This window comes from Cyphellophora europaea (genome assembly GCF_000365145.1).
Source record: "Cyphellophora europaea CBS 101466 unplaced genomic scaffold supercont1.3, whole genome shotgun sequence".
NCBI lineage: Eukaryota > Fungi > Ascomycota > Eurotiomycetes > Chaetothyriales > Cyphellophoraceae > Cyphellophora > Cyphellophora europaea.
Window position 1 is genome coordinate 306,690 of NW_008481809.1, and position 20,483 is coordinate 327,172.

General features: G+C 53.1%; 1 protein-coding gene across 1 annotated transcript; it reads right to left on the reverse strand.

The window, feature by feature from the left end:
* Nucleotides 1-875: 875 nt before the first annotated feature.
* Nucleotides 876-19,607, reverse strand: HMPREF1541_03025 (uncharacterized protein; the record flags this gene model as incomplete). The annotated part of the gene is made up of 1 exon (XM_008717377.1): nt 876-19,607. One exon carries the CDS (start codon nt 19,605-19,607, stop codon nt 876-878), a length of 18,732 nt encoding a protein of 6,243 aa, XP_008715599.1.
* Nucleotides 19,608-20,483: the final 876 nt, after the last annotated feature.

A 20,483-nucleotide genomic window follows, 5' to 3' on the forward strand; every position in this document is an offset into this window, starting at 1 on the left:
GAGAAGTAGGAGAGGGTATGACCGCTGCTTTGCATAGCATTGGTGTTAATGAACTTGATGAGATACATGCGTTGCCGGGCAGGCATCGTTGGGAGGTGAGATTGTACAGCACGACGGGTCGGAAGGACATGGATTCCTTGTTTGGCGTTGTACGGAGAGCAAAGGGACTCAGACTCAGGGATCCTACTGTATGGTCCGGAGTTGCGGTCTGCCGCCACTGCAGGGCTGTTTCTAGGTAGTATATCGAGGAACAATGTACCTAACGTGTTCTCCTTTCAGCTACATAAAGATCCTCGCGCATCCGTGGAGCAAAATCAGGATGGTATGTATGTACCTCTTGGTCGGGTCTCAGCTGACTTCAGCCAAGCGAGGCCATGTCTTGTTCATCTAGTCATCTCTCCATTGCATTTCCTCACCTGTGCTGCACAGGCAAACGCAAACCTGATAGAGGGGTGGCATGAACGGGAGAGCACAAGAGCATTCAGCTCAGCTCGCGGCCGGGAGAGAGGGACGCGCTGTTCGACTACGAGAGATCGGGGTTTGTGGTAGATGTAGACATGGAGAGATTATGAAACAAGGAAAACTACCTGGAAGTCTATCAAAATCACTTAACGGCTGCGACATAACAAGCAAATCCAACACGGAATGAAAGCCACCAATGCCACGCGCGCGTATACTCCGTAGTGAAATCCCCTTCTCCTTTTCCCCTGCCTCCTGCCCCCATCGCAATCGCAAAGGCAGAGGCAATCGCGGAAGATCCGAAACGCCATCTCCCGGCCATCCCCAGTCCCCAGTCCCAGACATGCGTGTGTGTACCCAGCATCCAGCATCCATTCGGGAACCCATCAATCCAGGCATATCTCATATCCCATATCTCACCCGCCCAGAACCCTCACCATCTCCCCAAACCTCGACCCCTCAATAACCTCCTCCACACTAACCTCCCTCTCCCCAATGCCCTCCACCGCCAGCTTCGCAGCCAGCACTGCCGCCGCGACAAGGTCGCCTCCGAGGGCGAAGAAGTCGCTTTCGTCGTCTGACACTGTTGCACATGTGTCCTCCTTGTGCAGCTGTAGAACTTCGTGCCACGCGCTCGCGAGGGCCTGTCTCGTGGTGTTGGCTGCTGGCTGCTGCTGCTGCTCCTGCTGCAGCTTCTGCATCGCTTCCCAGCCGCGGATGCGGGAAGCGACGCTGCCGTTGCTGTTGGCACCAGCGGCGGCGGAGTGAGTAATCGGCTGCGCTGCGCCATTGATGCTGGTCTGTGGCGGCGCCGGCAACGGCAAGAGTCGCTCACCACCATCGCTCTTGCGGCTCCGCTCCAATACATCCCCAACCCGGGCTTCCACATCCCCTCCTACAACACCAATCAATTCACACAGCCTATCCATCAGTTTCGCCCGCGCTTCCTCACCCACAGCCGTATCGCTGCAGATCATCAATACCTCCGTCGTCCCATCCTTCAACGGCGTCGTCTTAACCGCCAGATCCGCCTCGTCGGCCTCAGGGCACCAGAAGCCCACCTCATACGGCCTGCCGCCCACGGCCACCGTGCTGTCTTCCTCGATATTCTGATGCTGCACCACGCTGCTAAAGCGCGTCTGTTTCGGCCAGGGGCTGGCTTCGCGCACGATAGTGCGGCTGCCGACGCTCTCGTAGGGGAGGCTTGCAGCGTGCTGGTCTTGGACTGCCTGCAGGAGCTGCAGGATGGTAGATTCTGCAGTGCGGAGCGCTGCCACGCGCACAGGCACAATGTTGATGCAGCCACCGATTACGTTGTCCAGGCCCGGACCAAAGGCCGCGTCGAGATTGCGGCCTGAGACGACGTGCCCGAATGTGACATCCGGAGTGTGCGATAGGGACGCGAGCACGAGCGCCCACGCGGCCTTGAGGATTGTGGCGAAGGTGATGCCGTGCTGGGCGGAGAGGGTGGATGTAGGGACTACGCGGCGCACGAAGGTGTTGTATACGTTGCAGAAGGATGGTTTGTTGGGGTGGGTAACGATGGGGGTCATGTGTGAGTTGGCGAGCAGGCTGCGCCAGTACTGCAGGGCTTCATTGTGGTTTTGAGATGCGAGCGCAGACATATAGGCCGCCATGGGCCTGGTATTCGGGGTGATGCTGCCGTCGTTGGCAAGGGCGCTGGCGAGTGATGCCCAGATCTTGGGTAGGCAGACGCCGTCGTACTGAGCGTGGGAGATGCGCATGACGATACGGTGGCAGCTGCTGCTCGTGCCATCGACTCTGGCCTTGATGATGAAGAACTTGAGTAGCGGATCGGTCGCCTTCGTGGGTTTGGCAGAGTCTTTTCGGCAGATCTGTTCGGTGAAGGCTGCAATCTCCTGGTCTGTTTCGTGTATATCTACGGCAAAGTCGAGCTTCTTCAACACGACCTGCACGAACTTTTCATGATAGATACCGAATATCGTGCGCAGGATTTCGTGCTGTCCTACAAATTGACCCAGTGCTTTCTTCGTAGCAGCAGCATCCAGTTCACCGTAACCATCCAGCCACAGATAGTTGCGGAAACCGCGGGTCTTCATCAGGGCGTGTGCCACGGCGTTCTGCTGGAAGTCCGTCGCAGGCAAGATGTCCGCTATATTGGCTTCGGGAGTCTGTAGCTGCGCCGCCATGCGCTTGACCAGCTTGGTCGGAGGTGCGTCGGCAAACAGCGAGAACGGTTCGTACTTTGGTGCTGCACCATTTGTTACGATCTTGGACCGGCTTTCAACGACCTTCGCCATCTCTGCCAGCACAGGGCTTTTGAAGAAGTCTCTCACGGATAGTGGGATTCCCTGCTCGCCAGCGACGCCCACGAGCTTCATGGCTAAGATCGAATCGCCACCGACGCGGAAGAATTGGTCTTCGATTCCGATGGCCTCGGGGTCGACGCCTAGAGCTGATGCCCACAGGTCGCGCAGAGCGTGCTCCATTGGGGTGGTAGGCGCCTGCTTCGTCGTTGACTCCAGGCCGTATGCTAAGACTTGTTCGCGACTCATGCCCGAGGCCAGGTCCCGGAGTTGCCGGCGGTCTGCCTTGCCGTTCATTGTGAGCGGAACATGAGCCATAGGGATGAAGAGGTTGGGAAGCATGTAGCTCGGCAGCGCCTCGGACAACGAACTTTGCAGCTTCAGTAGGTCTTCCTTGAGTTCGCCTTCTAGCGGTAGAGCCTTGGCTGCGCCTCCCTCTGTTGTCATGTGTAGGTATGCAACCACGACTTGTCGGTCATCGAGGCTGGCCTGGCGTACAGCGTCAACGGTAACATGGGCGAGACTGGGCATCTGTAGGCGAATTGCATGCTCGATTTCACCCAACTCCACTCTCTGACCGCGGACCTTGACCTGTGTGTCTTTCCGGCCAACGAAGTGGATGGTACCGTCTCCATTAAATCGTACAAGATCGCCGGTACGATAGAAGCGGCGTGGTTTCGTCGTGGAACCACCTGTCGCCCACGAAGGGTTGGCAATGAAGGCGTTCGCCGTCTTCTCCTTGTCGTGTAGATAACCGCGGGCCACGGTCGGACCTTCAAGCAGTAGCTCGCCCGTGCAGCCGACAGGCACAAGGCGATTGTAGTCCTGAGGGTCTGCAATCCAGTAAAGCGCACCGATTGCCTCTCCTAGGTCGGCCGGGTCACTGGTCGCCGTAGCTGGTGGGGCACCAGAGCAGTAGACCGAGCATTCAGCTGGTCCGTAGCAAACGATCAGATCTAGCACGTTGTGCCACTTAGCTATTGTGTCTCTTGTGCTCGCTTCACCACCTAGCACCAGTTTTCGAAGGCTAGGAATACCGTGGGCGGGCAGTAGCGAGGCGACCGTAGGCGTCAAGAACGCCCAGTTACACTGGAAGTGGTTTATTGCTCCAGCCAAGTTGTTTAGGCGGTCATGCTCGGACGGCACGCAGATACAGCCTCCCCGCTGCAGGGTGGTGAAATTATCTGCACAACTCACATCAAATGTGTAAGCAGCAAATTGCAACAAACGCGTCTCGGGACCGATATCCCACGCCGTACCATGTGCTTTGGAGCTTGAGCATAGACTACGGTGCTCGATGACAATGCCTTTGGGCCGGCCGGTTGACCCGCTGGTAAAGAGGACGTACGCCACACTCGACGGACTGATCGGAGGAAGCTTAGGCTTGCTAGGCTCAGAAAGGTTGCGGAAGTATTGCTCGTCGATACTGATGACCTTCAGACCCACAACCCCCTTGAACTTGTCATAGAACTGCGGTGCGACAAGGATGACTTTAGCTTTGGCATCTTCAATGATGAGCTCCAAACGGCCAAGAGGGTGCGCAGAATCGAGATTGACCACTCCGCCGCCAGCTTTGATTACGGACATCTGTGTGACGATCGCCCATCTCGATTTCTCGAAGCAGAGTGGCACAAGGACTTCGGCACCAACTCCTTGCTTGACGAGCTGTGCGGCAAACACACTCGAGAGACGATCAAGTTCAGCATATGTCAGCTGGCCATCCCAAGCGTCCACAGCGAGAGCATCCGGTCGAAGCTTTACCTGTTCGGCGAAGACCTCTGGTACCGTAGTCTCCAGCACGTCGGGGTACGTCTTATTCCATTCGAGGATCTGAGTCATGTCGTCTTCCGTGAACATTGAGATATCCTGCATTCTTGTCGTTTGGGTGGCAGAATTGAACGACTTGATCACATGCTCGAAGTGCCGGATGATACGGTCCATGCGATCCTGAGCAATCACGTTTGCATCGAAGCGCGCCTCAAAATGAACTTCAGAGTCGCTCAGGCTGCACTCCATGACCAGAGGGTAGGTATCGAAGTTCTTTAGAGGTGTCGACACTTCCTCCGCTCCGAGAAGTTCATTGTGATGGACATCGAACTGTGCCATAGGCTGAACTACGAAGATGTTCTGGAACTGAACGGCTCTGCTGGCTTCATGGCTGATCTTCCCAATGTTTTGAAGGCCAAAATGCTCAAATGGAATCATCTTGTTGGAGTCCTCTTGGACTGTGCTCAGGAATTCAGCGACTGTTCCCTCTGTTGGAACAGCCACTCTGATCGGCACCGTTGTGATTGTAGGGCCCAAAATCTTGGCTATGTCATGGACTGGACAATTTCGTCCTGATAAGGTCATACCGAACACAACATCTTCCGCATCTGAGTACTGTGCCAAAGTGTATGCCCAGGCAGCTCGCAGAATCGTCGCCATGGGAATGCTGGATCCTGGTCTACGCGAGATGGACATGCTGTGATGGGAATCGTGGTCGACTCTAAGGACGTGAGATGCGGACGGCTGTTCTGGAAACGAGACAGGCTTGCCACCCGAAAGGTACTTGTTCCAGTAGGCTTGGCCGTCATGGTAACTCGTCTTCGAAAGATACTTCACAAAGGTATTGAAGCTTGGAGTGGCTGGAGCCTGACCTGCAGTGTAGAATCCATGGACTTGCTCAAGGATGAGAGGTACAGTCCAACCGTCGTACATCGAGTGGTGAGCAGTCCAAACGAAGTATCCATCTTTGGTAATCGCGTAACGTGAGAGTGGCTTCCCACATGCTGCCTCATCCTGCTGATCCTGGAGGAGATATTCTTGAAGCGTAGATGCGGTTCTCCACTGGAAAGCATTCGAAAGCACGACCTGCAGCGAGCGGCCGGACTCGGTCTGGATAATAGTAGTCCTCAGGATAGCGTTGTTGGCGATTGCTAGCTCCCAAGCCTTGCGGAAGCGAGCGATATCCATGGTTGATGGCAATTCGAACACCTTCTGCACCATGTAAGCACCGGGATTGAGAATCGACAGCACCATCATTCCTTCCTGCAGAGGACTGCATGGGTAAGCATCCTCTACCTGTTCTACTGAGACATCGCATTTGGTGGCAAAAGATCTCAACATATCTGTCGTACACGGCGACTCCAATAGATCGAACGGCCTGATTTCTGCAGTACCGTTCGTCTCGGAGTAGTCTTGCTTAGCCAGAGCAGCCATATCGGTAAGTACTGGATGCTGGAAGATGTCCGCGACCGTCAGAGTAAACTCTGCTCCCGCCATGGCTGCTAGTCTCATTGCTGTGATCGAGTCGCCACCGAGGCGGAAGAAGTTGTCGTCAGCGCCGATTTTCGAGACAGGAATCCTAAGCACCGCAGACCACATATCAGCGGTGGCCCTCTCGCTGTCCGTGGAAAGTGGCTTTTTCGATGCTTCCGCGAGCGAGAAATTGTCCAGCTCTTCCTCGGACAAAGCTGCAATGGCGTCCCGGAGAGCCTTCCGATCAAGCTTTCCGGCTGTCGTGGTAAGCATTCTCCTAACGGGTATGTATAGAGTCGGTACTTCATAGGGTGGTAGCAGGGACTCCAGTGACTTTTGAAGCTTGAAAAGATCCGAGCGAAGACCATCATCTGGCTTCAGTAGAATGGTGCTCCTGTGCTCTCGGTCAGGTAAACACAAGAAAGCCGCTAACGTTGTCCTTTCTTTCTGACCGAGAGGCAATACGACCTCAATGCCAACTTGCGAAGCCCGTGGAAAGCTGGCTTTGGTGTGATGCTCGATCTCAGCCAGTTCTATCCTCTGACCCCTGAGTTTGACCTGCTGATCCCGTCTACCAAGGTAGGTAATACTGCCGTCAGAATTGTAACGTGCTAGATCGCCGGTGTTGTAAGCTCTCCTAGGCATACCTTCGACGCGGGGAAGGAATGGAGCATCGTCAATGAAGACACTGTCGGTTTTGGTTTTGTCGTTGAGATATCCACGAGCCAGGGCTGGGCCCGAAAGGCACAACATGCCAATGGTTCCGACAGCAGCAAGCTGAGATGGGTCATCGAGACTGACGATCCAGGTCTGGGATCCCACACCTTTTCCGAGAATGTCGTTACGGTCTTGTGGACTCTTGAAAGTCTTCATGACAGCAAAGACACAGGTCTCAGTTGGACCATATCCATTCATGAGCTTCAGTTGCGGGGCCCAAGTCCCAATATTGTCTTGGCCAAGAGCCTCGCCGCCAAGTATCAGTGTCTTCATTGTCGGTATCTGCTCTGGAGACAGAATGCGGACCAGTGAGGGCGTCATAAACGATGTGTTGACCTGCTTTCGAGTAATGAAGCCAGCAATGTCACTCATCCTCTCTGCGTCTGAAGGAACGCAGATGCAACCTCCGTAGGCCAGAGTCGTAAAGATCTCCAGAATGCAGGCGTCGAAAGTGTAGGCGGCGAACTGATACATGCGGGTGGCTGCACTACAACCGATTTCGGCTCCATGGTGGAACGTGCTGCTGCTTACGGCGACATGAGACAGAACGACGCCCTTTGGCACGCCAGTGGAGCCCGAAGTAAACAGGACATAAGCCACGTCGGCCGGTGTCACGCCTGTCTTGAGATCGGTGCTGACCGAGCTCGACCATAGGGACGATGTCGGTGAAACTCTGAGAACCTCGCCAAAGAGACCCTCCATACGTTGAGCTGTGCTCTCAGAGACAATTACAAGGACTGCTTCGGTTTGACCAACAATGGTCCTCAGCCTGTCATCAGGGTGGGCAGGGTCCAGCGGCACATAGCCCGCACCGGCCTTCATGATACCAAGCATAGCGATAATGGCCCACGCGCTTTTCTCAAAAGCAATTGGTATGAGCGAGTCCATCTGGACTCCTCGCTTGATCAAGGCTTGTGCGAGCTGAGTCGACTTCGTCTCTACCTCCTCATATGTCATCGTACCATCGAAAGAGTCGATGGCAATGGCGTCAGGCGTCAGGCGAGCGCTCTGTTGAAACATCTCATGTACGCACTTGTTGATAGGTGCAAACGGTTCAGCATTCCAGAGCTCAATCTGCGAAGCGTCTCGATTACCGCTCAATCCAAGAGCTCCAACCGTGGTGTTAGACGATTGGAGTATCGCAGACAACACGTTTGACAGCGCACTCGCAACGTTGGCGGCTTGGCCGTCTGATAGTCTGGACGTATAGTAACTCATGTTGACGAAGACACCATCTTGGCTGTCGGAGATGCTAACGGATATGTCATATTCGGTGGGATCGACACCATCCAAGTATCGTAGCATGATATCACCTACTTTGAAGTCGCCGTGCGATCGTCTTTGGAAGCTGAGAACAGAATTGAATAGTGTCTGCCCGGACATGCCCAACTCATGCTGAATCTGCGCAAGGCTGATGTGCTGGAATGGCAGTGATCTCAGGTATTCATCCTGTAGCGACTCCAGGCTATTGACAACCTTTTGCTGGCCAATGGCGTCGAAGTTGATGGAGCAGACCAACATGTTGATGAAGGCTCCGACAGCACTCTCGATGCCAGGGACCGGGATTTCTCGACCAGACGCAAGGTAGCCGAAACACACTTGATCGTCACCAGTAAAGGCCCGCAGAACCTTTGCCCAAGCCAACCTGAAAATACTAGCCAGGGTAATGTTGTTCTGCTGACAAAAGTCGCGGAGCAAAGCTGCGTTGGGAACACGGACCTCAACTTCGTGAAGTAGCCGCTCAGGCTCGATTTGATTGTCCGTCAACACTGGGAAATGGCAAGTACGCACATCAGCCAGGTTATGCTTCCAGTAGTCAAGTGCGGCATGTCGTGGTTGAGATTGAATGTAGGCGATATAGTCGCTGTAGAGCGGCCCTGGTAGCGCAGACAAGCTGTTGTTGTACGCTTCCACCCATTCTCCTATCAAGACAGACATAGAAGTACCATCCACCAAGGCATGGCTAATTTCCAGCTTCGCGTACGTGCGCCCTGAAGGTGCCTGGACGAGCTCGAGACGGTGGGGTGCCTCTGTAGAGTTGTAGACAAGGTTATCAGTAGATTGAATGTAGGCTAACGCATCCTCATCTTGAGAGTGTACCACAGACACTTTTGCAGCATGTGCTTTGACGACAAGTTGATCGTAGGGCCTGTCCGAAAGCTTCTGTATGAAGACAGTTCTCAGGGTAGCATGTCGATGCACGACCTGCTGCCAGGCACTGGCGAAACGCTCCACATCGATAGTCTTCTTGGCCAAAGAGGAGATCTCGACAACGGTCTCGATTTGGTACGCGCCCTGCATACGGTTTTGGCTGAGTAGAATACCCTCCTGCATTGGAGAGACAGCAAAGATATCTTCAACGTTGTCGATCGACGTGATGCTCGGTAAAGCCTCCTCTTGGAATCGCTGAAGGGCAACATTGCTCGTGATTAGGTTGGGGTAGTCTCCGCTGGTCAAGGTACGCTCAGCTGTCTGCAGCTGCTGACCTATGTCCATGAGACATTGGCGGTATGCTGCTACCCACTGCCCAATGAGCTCCTGGCGTTGCATCTTTGTGCTGTGTGTGATTGAAAAGTGCGCCTTGCCGTCCAATACATAAGCATTGATTTCGATGAGTGCGAAGCGGCTCACGCCGGGCCCAACGTCGCCCTTATTGAACGGAACCGCTTGCAGGAGGCTTGACGACTGGCCTTGTCCTTGATAAATACCCAGGTAGTTGAAGAGAATCTCGATCGGCCGATGAGCCGCAAACGCCTCCTTTCCAGCATCGTTCGACGAAGCTGAGTTGAAGTATGCCCAGCCATTCTGAGGTAAAAATCTACGCTGGTCCTTGACCGTTTTCACAGTATCGAGTGCAGAATCATTGACGTCTGAAGCGGCGTGGAGTGGGAATAACGTTGTGAACCAACCCACAGTCTCCGTGATGTCTATGCTGTTGTCCCATGGCTCGCGACCATGTCCCTCGGTGAATATGGCTGGTGGAGACCTTGCGAACGTCTTAGCAAAGGACTGGAACGCTGCAGACAAGAAGATATCCAGTGGCTCAGTCTTCAGTGCCGTGTGACATCCGCGTAGTAGCAAGTCTGTCTCCGCAGCCTCCAGCGTAAAAGAAGACTCGGTCGTCGTGCCTCTGACGTTTGGTACGTTATCCATACCCCAGTAGCTATAATCCGCTGTCGGAACGATGTGCAGCAAAGATTTCTCGGGTTGAAGGTGACGTCTGGAGTAGTCCGCCTGTGCTTGGACCCAGGAATGAAACGGGAATGGTTTTGCAGTAGGCAACATGCCGCCCAGTGTCAGGAGCTCCTCGAGCTGTCTGATGATTATTCGCCAGGAAACCAGATCTATCACAAGGTGGTGAGCGACCATGAAGAGTAGTTGTGAGCCATCTGGTAGGTTGAAGAGGCTTGCAGAAAAGACAGGTCCGTTCTCGATGTGCAGGCGCTGCTGTGACTGTTCTGCGATGGACAATGCTTGCTCACGAGAATCCACATTATGAGTTTCGAAGCGGTAGGTACCAGCTGTTCTAGGCAGCACAAGCTGCTGCCAAACACCGTTAACGCCCTGTATGTAGCGTGCCCGCAGCATGGCATGGTTGTCAACAATTTGCTGGAGCGATTCCGAAACCTGATCGACTTTCTGTTTTTGTGAGACTTCGAGCAGAAAGCTTTGGTTGAACTGGTTGGCAGTAGGGTCGGTTGAGCCTTTTGTGAGGTCTTCAAAGTACATTGACTGTATCGGGGAGAGCTCGAACGGTACATTGTAAATTTCGTTCTGCACCAGTCCGCCGGATTCGACAGCCTGTGCAGTCAAAGATAGCGAAGATAATGTTTTGCTGCGCATCACATCTTTGACTGTGAGCTTCATCCCTTCTTTGCGAGCTTGAACGACGAGTTGCATGGCCAGAATAGAATCTCCTCCAAGGTTCAGGAAGGATTTGTTGAGGTGGATCTGGTTGGTGGGAACGTTCAGCACAGTGGCGATGACCTGCTGGAGGCGCTTCTCCCCGTCTGTAACGTTGGAGTCATCCTGTTGCTCCTCCTCGACATCGAGAGCCTTGTTGTAGGTCTCGTTGCTGAGTTCATCAACCCATCGGGCAATCCGAACTCGGTCGACTTTCTTCGAGGCGGTTAGGGGGACGGACTGTGCGATGAGCCAAACACTTGGCACCATATAGCCCGGCACCACACCAGAAAGCTGCTCTTTCACCAGCGCAACCTGAGAGGCTGCAGTTTCTTTGCGCTCTTTTTCTTGGATCGTGCTGAGCTCTCTGGACTCTATGGTCTTCTCCACATGTTCAGCAGGGGCAACGACTGCTACCAGTTTGCGCTTGCAGATGCCGTGCTTCGGCAAAAGCACCACTGCGTATCGGACCAGATTCGACGCGGCAATGTGTTTCTCAATCTCACCCATTTCGATACGTTGCCCATTGAGCTTGACTTGACCATCAGATCGACCCATATAGATCAACGTGCCATCGCTGTGGTATCGGGCAAGGTCACCGGAACGATACAGACGTATAGGCTGAGAAGACGACCCACGCCATCGAGGAGCGGGAATAAAGGCTTGACGTGTTTTCTCCGAATCGAGGTAGCCTCGTGCAAGAATGGGTCCCTCAATGAGAAGTTCGCCGACGACCCCGATGGGTGCGAGCTTGTCGACGTCCGCAATGTCGGCTATCCACAGCAAGGAACCATTGCCGCCGTTACCACTGCTGATAGTTGCCGGAGAGTTCCCATGCCCTAGCTCTGCCATCGAGGTCCATATCGTACATTCCGCAGGACCATAAGAATTGAGCACGCGAACATCTTCTTTCCAGAGGTCTACTATGTCGTCCCGGACCTGCTCGCCACCCAATGCAAGTGTCCGTAAGAGTGGTATATCAGCAGGAGTCAGCATGCTGGCCATCGAAGGCGTTAGGAAGGTCCAGTCGACCTCCAACCTGTTCATCACATCGGCTGGATCATTTAGTCGTTCGCTTTCCGACGGTACACACACGCAGCCGCCAGATGTCAACGTTGTGAATATCTCCGAATTGGAAGTATCGAAGGTATAGGCGGCAAACTGGAACACACGGGACTGTGGTCCAATTCCCATGCTCGTGTTGCTGGCCACCATCGAGGTAAAAGAGCGGTGCGTCAGACAAATGGCTTTCGGCTTTCCAGTTGAGCCGGATGTGAAGCATATAAACGCAGCACTATCCGGTGTAGATGTCTCGGATGGAACGTGAGGGGGCGCTGGAAGCTGATGGAGGAGATCTTGGTTGATCACCTCCACCTGGGAGACTACATCATGTAGCTTTTCCGCATATGTTGCCGATCCCGTAAGCACAAGCTTTGCTTCAGTCTGCTTCACAATGTTGCCCAGATGTTGTGCGGGGTGCGATGGATCCATGGAGGCGTAGGCTGCGCCAGCTCGGAGAACTGCCATCATCGATACAATAGTCCATCTGGATTTGTCGAAGCACAACGGCACAATATTTTCCGGTCTCACGCCTAAGCTTCTCAAGTAGTGAGCAAGTCTCCCTGATAGGTCATCCAGCTGAGAGAATGTGAGTGTTCCGTCCCATGCCGATATTGCAATAGCTTCTGGTCTCTCAGCGGCATGTCGAAGAACGTTTGCATGGATGAGCCCGTCAACAGGCACAGGAGTATTGCCGTCGTTGTTCCAAGAGAAGATTTGCTGCATTTGATCTTGGTCAAGGAAGTTGAGTTCGCCGAAAGAGGCATCTGGGTAGGCTAGCATTTCGCTCAGACATTTGGCAAAGGTTGATGCAACTTGAGCGGCACGCTCGCCCGACAGGAAAGTCGACCAGTAGCTGATGGACACATCAATGACCGAATCACTAGCGGTGATATTCACGCTGAGGTCGTATTCTGTCGGATCGCTACCCTGCAGGTACTCGATGTCAATCTCGCTACCAGCATCGATAGCTTCGGCCATTGGCCGCTGAAGTGAGAGGATAGTGTTGAAGAGGCGTGTTGACCTGAGACCCAGACTATGCTGAATCTCGCTGAGAGAAGTGTGCTGATGTGGCAGTGAATCAAGGTAGTCGCTTTGCGTCTTCTTGACTGCTTCGAGAACAGAGACATCTTTTGACGCGTTCACGCGGCACACGAGCATATTGATAAAGGGTCCGACGGCATCCTCAATGCTCTCAAGCGGTACATCACGTCCTGATGCCAGGAAGCCAAACAGAACATCTGTTGAGCCGCTGTAAGTCCGAACGACAAGGCCCCAGGCTGTCTGGAGCACATTGGCAAGAGTGACGCCGTGGGCCTTGGAAAATTCCTGAAGGCTCCTCGTCACGGCGTTGGGCAGTGATACCTTAACTGCTTCTAGAGTTCTCGAAGCCCTGTCGTTGTCGATCAAGCTCGGAAACACACTTGGCTCCACTCCATGCAGATACTGAGACCAGTGTGAAAGCGACTCTGCGGGTGCCTGATCTTGGAGCAGAGAGATATAGTCACGATACGATGGCGCGGGTATGAGGCTGCTCTGATAAGCAGCGGCCAAGTCCTTCAGGATGACCGCCATCGAGGCGCCATCGATGAGGGTGTGGCTGATCTCAAGGTTGAAGAACACCACACCCTCGGTTTCGCATAACGTGAAACGGTGAGGGGGTTGCTTATCGTCGTAGTCAATTGGGTTTGATGTAGAAATGCCGAGCAGCTCTTCCATAGTCTCGACAAACATTGTTCTGGCGATCGCATCCTTCAGTACCATTTGCACATAAAGTCCGTCTTTCGAGCCACTCTCGATGAATATAGTCCGAAGTATGGGATGTCTGTTAACAACCTTCTGCCAGGCAAGGTTCAAGCGTCTCACCACCGCTTTCAAGTCGCTGGTGGTAGTTTTGACCTTACAGACCACATGAAATTTGTAAGCACTACTGGTTTGCGCCTGTGCCACAAGAATACCCTGCTGCATCGGGCTTACAGGATAGGCATCTTCGATAGCTTGGAGACCAGTCAGCTTCATTGCTTTGGCTTGCTGATCAACAAGTTCGACATCTGAATCTGCAAGCATGGTGAAAGCGCCAGTATCATCTTGTTTCCTGTTCGACAAACTTCCTTGCACTGGTTGTTTGGCTGAATTGGCGAGCTGTCGTAGGGACTTGCTCAAAAGGATCTCCTTTACAGTAACAAGCATCGCGTTCGATCGACAGCGTGCTGACAACTGCATAGCCGTAATGGAATCGCCTCCGAGCGCAACGAACGTCTGATCCATAGAAATGCTGTCTTCATTGATGCCAAGAACAATGCTTATCACAGATCGTAGCGTACGTTCAGCTTGCCCCGCAGGCAAAGCAACCGATGTGCTCGAAGTTGAACCTGCGATCTGCTCCGGAGCATGCTCCAGAGCCTCTATGAAACGGGAAACAGCAGAACGATCTGTTTTGCCGTTCACCGATAACGGGATCGTTTGCACCACTATCCATATCGCTGGCATCATATAGACTGGAACCCTTTCTGACAGATGCGCTCGGACTGAGATGACTTGCTGCGCGGCTGCTGGGTTGTGCTGCGGGTCAATGACCTTGATGTTGTTGTCTCCTTCCGTTGGTGCGTGCTCTCCAAGAGCTACAACGGCCACGAGTCTCTGGCTGACCGCCCCAGCCTTTGGGTAGATGACGACAGCGTTCGCAACACTATCATGGCTGAGCATGTTGTGTTCGATCTCACCCATCTCGATGCGTTGGCCATGTAGTTTGATCTGGAAATCTCGTCGACCAATGAAGAAGATAGATCCGTCTGTATTGTACCTGGCTAGATCGCCCGTGCGATAAATGGTGTTGCTCGAGTCGTAGCCGCACTGTTTGATCCACTTTGGACTGGAGATGAAAGCCGCTGTAGTCTTCTCGATGTCGTTGAGGTAGCCGCGAGCGACAATGGGTCCTTCGATCAGCAACTCTCCAACACAACCGATTGCACAGAGCTGATCTGGCCTGCCGACCTGCGTGATCCACATACGTGCGCCGAGACCGAAGCCTATGTTCGCGGGGGACATCTTTGGTGGGACAGGATAGAGTCCAGTGGACCAGACTGAACATTCTGCTGGACCGTAGATGTTGACCAGATATACCCTATCAGCCCACCGTGCTATGTTCTCAGCCCTGACAGCTTCTCCACCAAGCGCCAGGACCTCAAGACCAGGAACATCATCTGGGTGTAGAACACTTGCGACTGATGGCGTCAGGTAGGCCACGTTCACATCCATGCGGTTGATGACTCCTGCAAGATCGTCCATACGCTCTTCGTCATTAGGAATGCAGAGAGTGGCACCAAGCATCAGTCCCGAGAAGGTCTCACCGATACTGACATCGAAAGTGTAGGAGGCAAATTGAAGAATCCTGTTACCTGGTTGGTATTTCATAGTCGGTCCATGAGCGTGGGCACTGGTCACCAACGCATGATGCTCCAGCACGATTCCCTTTGGCTTGCCAGTACTGCCACTGGTGAAAACTACGAATGCTGGGTTGTTGGGGCCTGCCTTTTCCCATGTTGATGGCCGTGACTTGTCGTGAGCAAGGGTCTTGAACAGGGCTTCATCAACTATCACCACCTTCTCGACCAGGTCTTGAAACAGGTGTCCATGAATAGGCGAAGTTATCGCAACTTTGGCATCGCACTGACGGAGTAGTTCCTCACGCCTTTTTGTCGGATGTGCAGGGTCAAATGCAACACAAGCACCTCCGGCTTTCAGGACGGCCAATTGTGTTACTGGCACCCACATTGATTTCTTAAAGCTCAAAGGTACAAGTACCTCAGGCCCCACAGCCAAAGTGCTCAGATGGGATGCCAGGAGCGTGCTTAAATGATCCAGCTCCCGGTACGTGAGAGAGCCGTCCCAAGCAACAATCGCCGTAGTGTCCGGTCTTTCTACCACCTGATGTGCTATCTGCTCATGCACGCAAAGTCGGTAGTCTTGCCAATCGCGCGCATTCCAGAGCACGATCTGGTCACGGTCGTGGTCACTAATCATTATCGTTTGGATTAGTGTTTCTGCATGATTCTTAACGATGGTCTCGAGCATGTATTTGAAGGTTTCGAAAACACGCCCTGCCGCAGCTTTGCTGATCTTGGACGTATAATGACGGATATTGAGGTGCATGGCCTCGCGCGATATCGCCACATTGACAGAGATATCGTACTCTGTCGGATCGACCTCATCCACGATCCTGAACTCCAAAGCGCCTTGAACATTGGGTGCGCTGATAACTTCTCCCAGCGCACTCTGCAGCGACATCACTGTGTTGAAGAGCGGCTCACGCAATTCGAGGGCGTGCTGAATCTCTGCCAGCGAGCAATGCTGGTGAGACATTGAGTTGAGAAAACCCTCTTGAACCGAATCAACGAGATCCTTCAGGGTTCTCGAGCTGTCTAGCTTCAACCTGCAAACCAGCATATTGATGTAAGCCCCAACGGCGTCCTCAATATCGGCCACGGGAGCGTCGCGACCCGCAGATAGATAGCCGAAGCAGACGTCATCTAGCCCAGTATAGCTCCGCAATGTCAGGGCCCAGGCGGTTTGAACAAGGCTCGCAGGCGTGAGGTTGTGATCGCGACAGAACTGCTGCAGCTCCATCCCAAGCTCCAGAACGTTGCTGATCTCGTGGAGCTCGTCAGCTACATCCGCCTCGTCGTTAAGGAGAGGGAAGTGGCATGGGGCTAGATCATTGAGGTATTGCTTCCAGTACTCGAGACTCTGACTCTTCTCAAGCTGTTGTAGATAGCCGACATAATGTGAGAAATGCATCTGCTGAGTGGCATCAAGAGTCTCTGCATATGCCGCACTGAGATCTCGGAACATCAGCAACACAGACACCCCATCGATCAGCGCATGGTCGATAGCTGCCATGCAATATATCGTACCCGATGTCTCATATACGATAAGATTAACCCTAGGCTCCTTGTCCGACGCAACAATTTTATGTGCTCGAACAGCTCTAGACAACGTGACTTTGTCCTTGCAAGGAATAACGTTGATGTAGGGTTCAACGTGTTCTAACACGAGTTGATCGTATGGCGAGTCTTCTGATATACTGGGAACGAAAATGGTCCTTAGTGAATCATGACGATGAACGACCATCTTCCAAGCTGTCGCTAGTCGGTCCAAATCTACCTCGTTGGTGGTGCTTATTTCGCAGACGATACGGAACTCATAGCTTCCCGAGCCACGTTGTTGACTGAGAAGTATGCCCCTTTGCATTGGTCCTAGTGAATAAATGCTTTGAATTTGATCCGGTGAAAAAGGGAGCTGTGGCAGGATTTCCGTATCGAAGGCGGCCCGGTCATAGCTGGGTTGGAATGTGAGGACTTCATGCGAATCACCATTGCTTGCCCTCTGTGCCAGCTCGGTCAAAGTCTTGCTCTCGATCATATCCTTCACCGAGACCTTGATGCTCTCTGCCCGCAATTTCGCTAGGAGCTGCATGCCCGAAATCGAATCACCACCATTGTTGACGAATGAGCGATTGAGATGGATCCTGACAAGAGGCATGTCCAACACTTCGCTGCATAAGCGCTGAATGGTCTCTTCAACAGGATTTGAGGCTTGGATCGCAGCCTCGGCACCAGTGATCTGATTGTACATGGGCTCGCTCATTCCGGTAGTCCATTTGGTAACATAGACTCGATGTAGTTTTCCAGAGATGGTTAACGGAATGGATTTTGCAAGGACCCATATCGAAGGTAGCATATACGCTGGCAAGTGGTCCGATGCATCCTGGATTACTTGGTCTAGAGATTTTGACAGCGATAAGTTGAGGGTAGGATCCAGCAGCTCAATTTTCTCCGAATCAATCTCTTGAAACCCCTCCTTTAGACATAGGACTACTGTCAGCTGATTCTTGCACGGACCTTGTCGAGGCAGCAACACAACAGCTTGGCGAACAAGTGGATTCACTGCTATATGATGTTCGATTTCTCCCAGCTCGATTCGCAGGCCACGTAGCTTGACTTGAGAGTCTTTACGACCAAGAAAATGGATCGTGCCATCGCTGTTGTATCTGGCCAGGTCTCCGGTCTTATACATAAGTCTTGAATGTCCGAAGCGCTGAGGTGGCAGCCACGGGAAGTCGTCAACAAAAGCATCGGCCGTTTTGACGGGGTCCTGGAAGTAGCCACGAGCCACAATGGGTCCATGAACCAATAGTTCTCCGGGCGCTCCGGGAGGTACTAAGCGACGATGATCCTCTGGGTCCACAATCCAGCACAAAGCACCAAGTGGAAATCCGATGTTTGCAGGATCCGTGGTGGAAGAGAGCTTTGGATAGGCTGTAGCGGCGATTGAGCACTCAGTGGGGCCATATCCATTGGCCAACTGTAGTTGAGGAGCCCAGGTCTCAACATCTGTCCGCCCTAATGGTTCACCGCCAAGCACAAGGAAGCGGAGACTCGGGACCATTTCTGGTGTCATAAGCTTCACCAGAGACGGCGTAAGGAAGGCCCACGTGACACCAAACTCCTCTATGCAACTAGCTGGCCCTTTGGCTCTAGAGGCATCGCCCGGTATACAAACGCAGGCACCGGTGATGAGTGATGTAATGATCTCCAAGATGCTCACGTCGAATGTGAATGAAGCCAGCTGCAGCACTCGATCAGTATGCTGCATGCCACTTGCCTTCCGTTGTGCGAAAGATCCTGTTAGAAACTGTCGATGCTCGATAATACAGCCTTTTGGTCTGCCGGTCGAGCCTGAGGTGAAGATGATGTAAAGCATGTTGGATGGAGTAACTGATGTGGTGACAGTGGTTGTCGGCGACGGCAGAGCGTCCACAGAGCTTTGATCAACAATCAATACCTCTGCTCCTGTCCAGTCCCACATTTCTTCATATTGCGAGCAGGTGAGCATGATCTTCGATTGCACTTGAGCTTGGATCTCCTGGAGTCTGGCTGTTGGATGTGAAGCATCGAAAAACAGCATTGTGCCACCTGCTCTTATGACGGCGATCATCGCCACAACAGCCCATGCTGACTTGGGGAAACAGAGAAGGACGATGGTCTCTGGACCGACTCCACGGGCCTGTAGAGCATGCGCAAGCTTGTTTGTCGCTACTTCGAGCTCTGTATAGCTGAGCTGGGCATCTGAAGAGTGTACGGCAATGTTTCCGGGCCGCTCCTGGGACTGCTCGTAGAACAAGTCACCCACACACTTATCAATGGATGCCGGCACAGACTGGTTCCATGTGAAGAGTCTTGTAAGGCTACTCTGATGGACGAGGCTAAGTTCCGAATAGGTGGTATTTGGATTCTCCAGTGACGAGTTGAGCACCTCCGAGAATGTCGCTGCAAGGTCTGCAGCCTGACTTTCGTCAAGACATTGCCTGGAGTAAGAAAGCCTTGCCGTCACTTGCTGTGGAGTGATTTCGAAGTCGACGGCGATGTCGATTGCGTCGTGTAGTGGGGCGGACCGAAGCCCCAGGCTAAGTGCCGTGTTGCAAAAAGGCCTGCCATCAGCGGTCCAAAACAAAGGTACAGAAGTGATCTCATTGGTTTGATACCGATCGCTCCCGAACAGCTCGGTCTGGACCATTCGGGAAAGAGACGACACTTTGTCGTCACGGTCGATTGATAAGGAACACAGTCGGGCGGAAGGGAATGGTCCCGTGAGTGCGTTGGTCAGGCCGAGCGATATAGAAGCATTACTGGTATATGCCTTCAGGACGATAGCCCAGGCTGTGACCAGAGAGACCTCAACCCTGCTGTGCAGACCACTTGTCACGAGACCATGGAGAGACTGTTCCGATTTGCCAAGTTCGATTGAGAGCTCAGCATGGCTCGCCTCTGCCAGCTCTGTCTGAACAAGAGTAGGAAAGATACATGGCTCGGCCTCTTCTTGCCACTGTTTCCAGAAGTTCGCGATGCCTATTTCCACGTCAATGGGGGATTGAAGAATCATACTCACGTTGCGGTTAGTGAGTATTGCTCCTGGCCTTCGTGATCAGTCGGCCCCTCGAACAGTGCTGTGCAGGTTACCGAAGAGAATAACAAAGGAGACGATAGTTGTACAGGGGTATCGGCAGGGACGATTCTGGCGACGACGAGCTGTGCTGTTTCGATTTCACTGACTGTGTATGGAGCATTCCACGCATTGAGTACCCAGCGTGAGTTGTAATCATCGGCGTCTGTGGCCATGTCGAGCTGGGCAGACCGGTCAGTGTGCTCCGACATAGTCAGACGGTGGCTCGGCTGTGTCCAACTGTGGTCGTGCGTGTTCTCCGGCCCGTGCAGCACGATACAGCCTCAGGTACCCACCTTGAGATCTGGATCCTACAACAGCCCCCACAAGGCCTGTAAGACGCAGACCCACCGTGGTCCTGTCAGACCCGCCACTCTGTATTGTCAGCTGGTCAACCGGTATTAGAACAGCAAGTAAGCACTAGCGAGGATGGCTGCAGCTTTAAGTTACCACCGCAGCAAGAGCTTGTGGTTGGTGATCGATCACTCATCCCTGCTATGCAACTTTGACCAGCTCGCAACTGTGCACCAATGTCTGCAGGTCATTTTGTAGCCACATGGGACATGGGAAATGAGCGGGTAGTCAGCAAAACAAGTTGATGACGAGGGGTAGCTGCGGAGAAAAGTGGCAGGATCGCCAAGCCGGAATTCTGGAAAGAGTAAAATTGTCACGTGATGTTCGCGTCTTGCTGAACGCGTCCAACGCGTCATAATTTTCAGATGTACAGTATCGACACCTTCTATTTGAATCTACATGCTTTGTTTCTCCCACATAATCGAGAAATCTATCGACGGTGAGCTCGCCGATCGCGGCCTC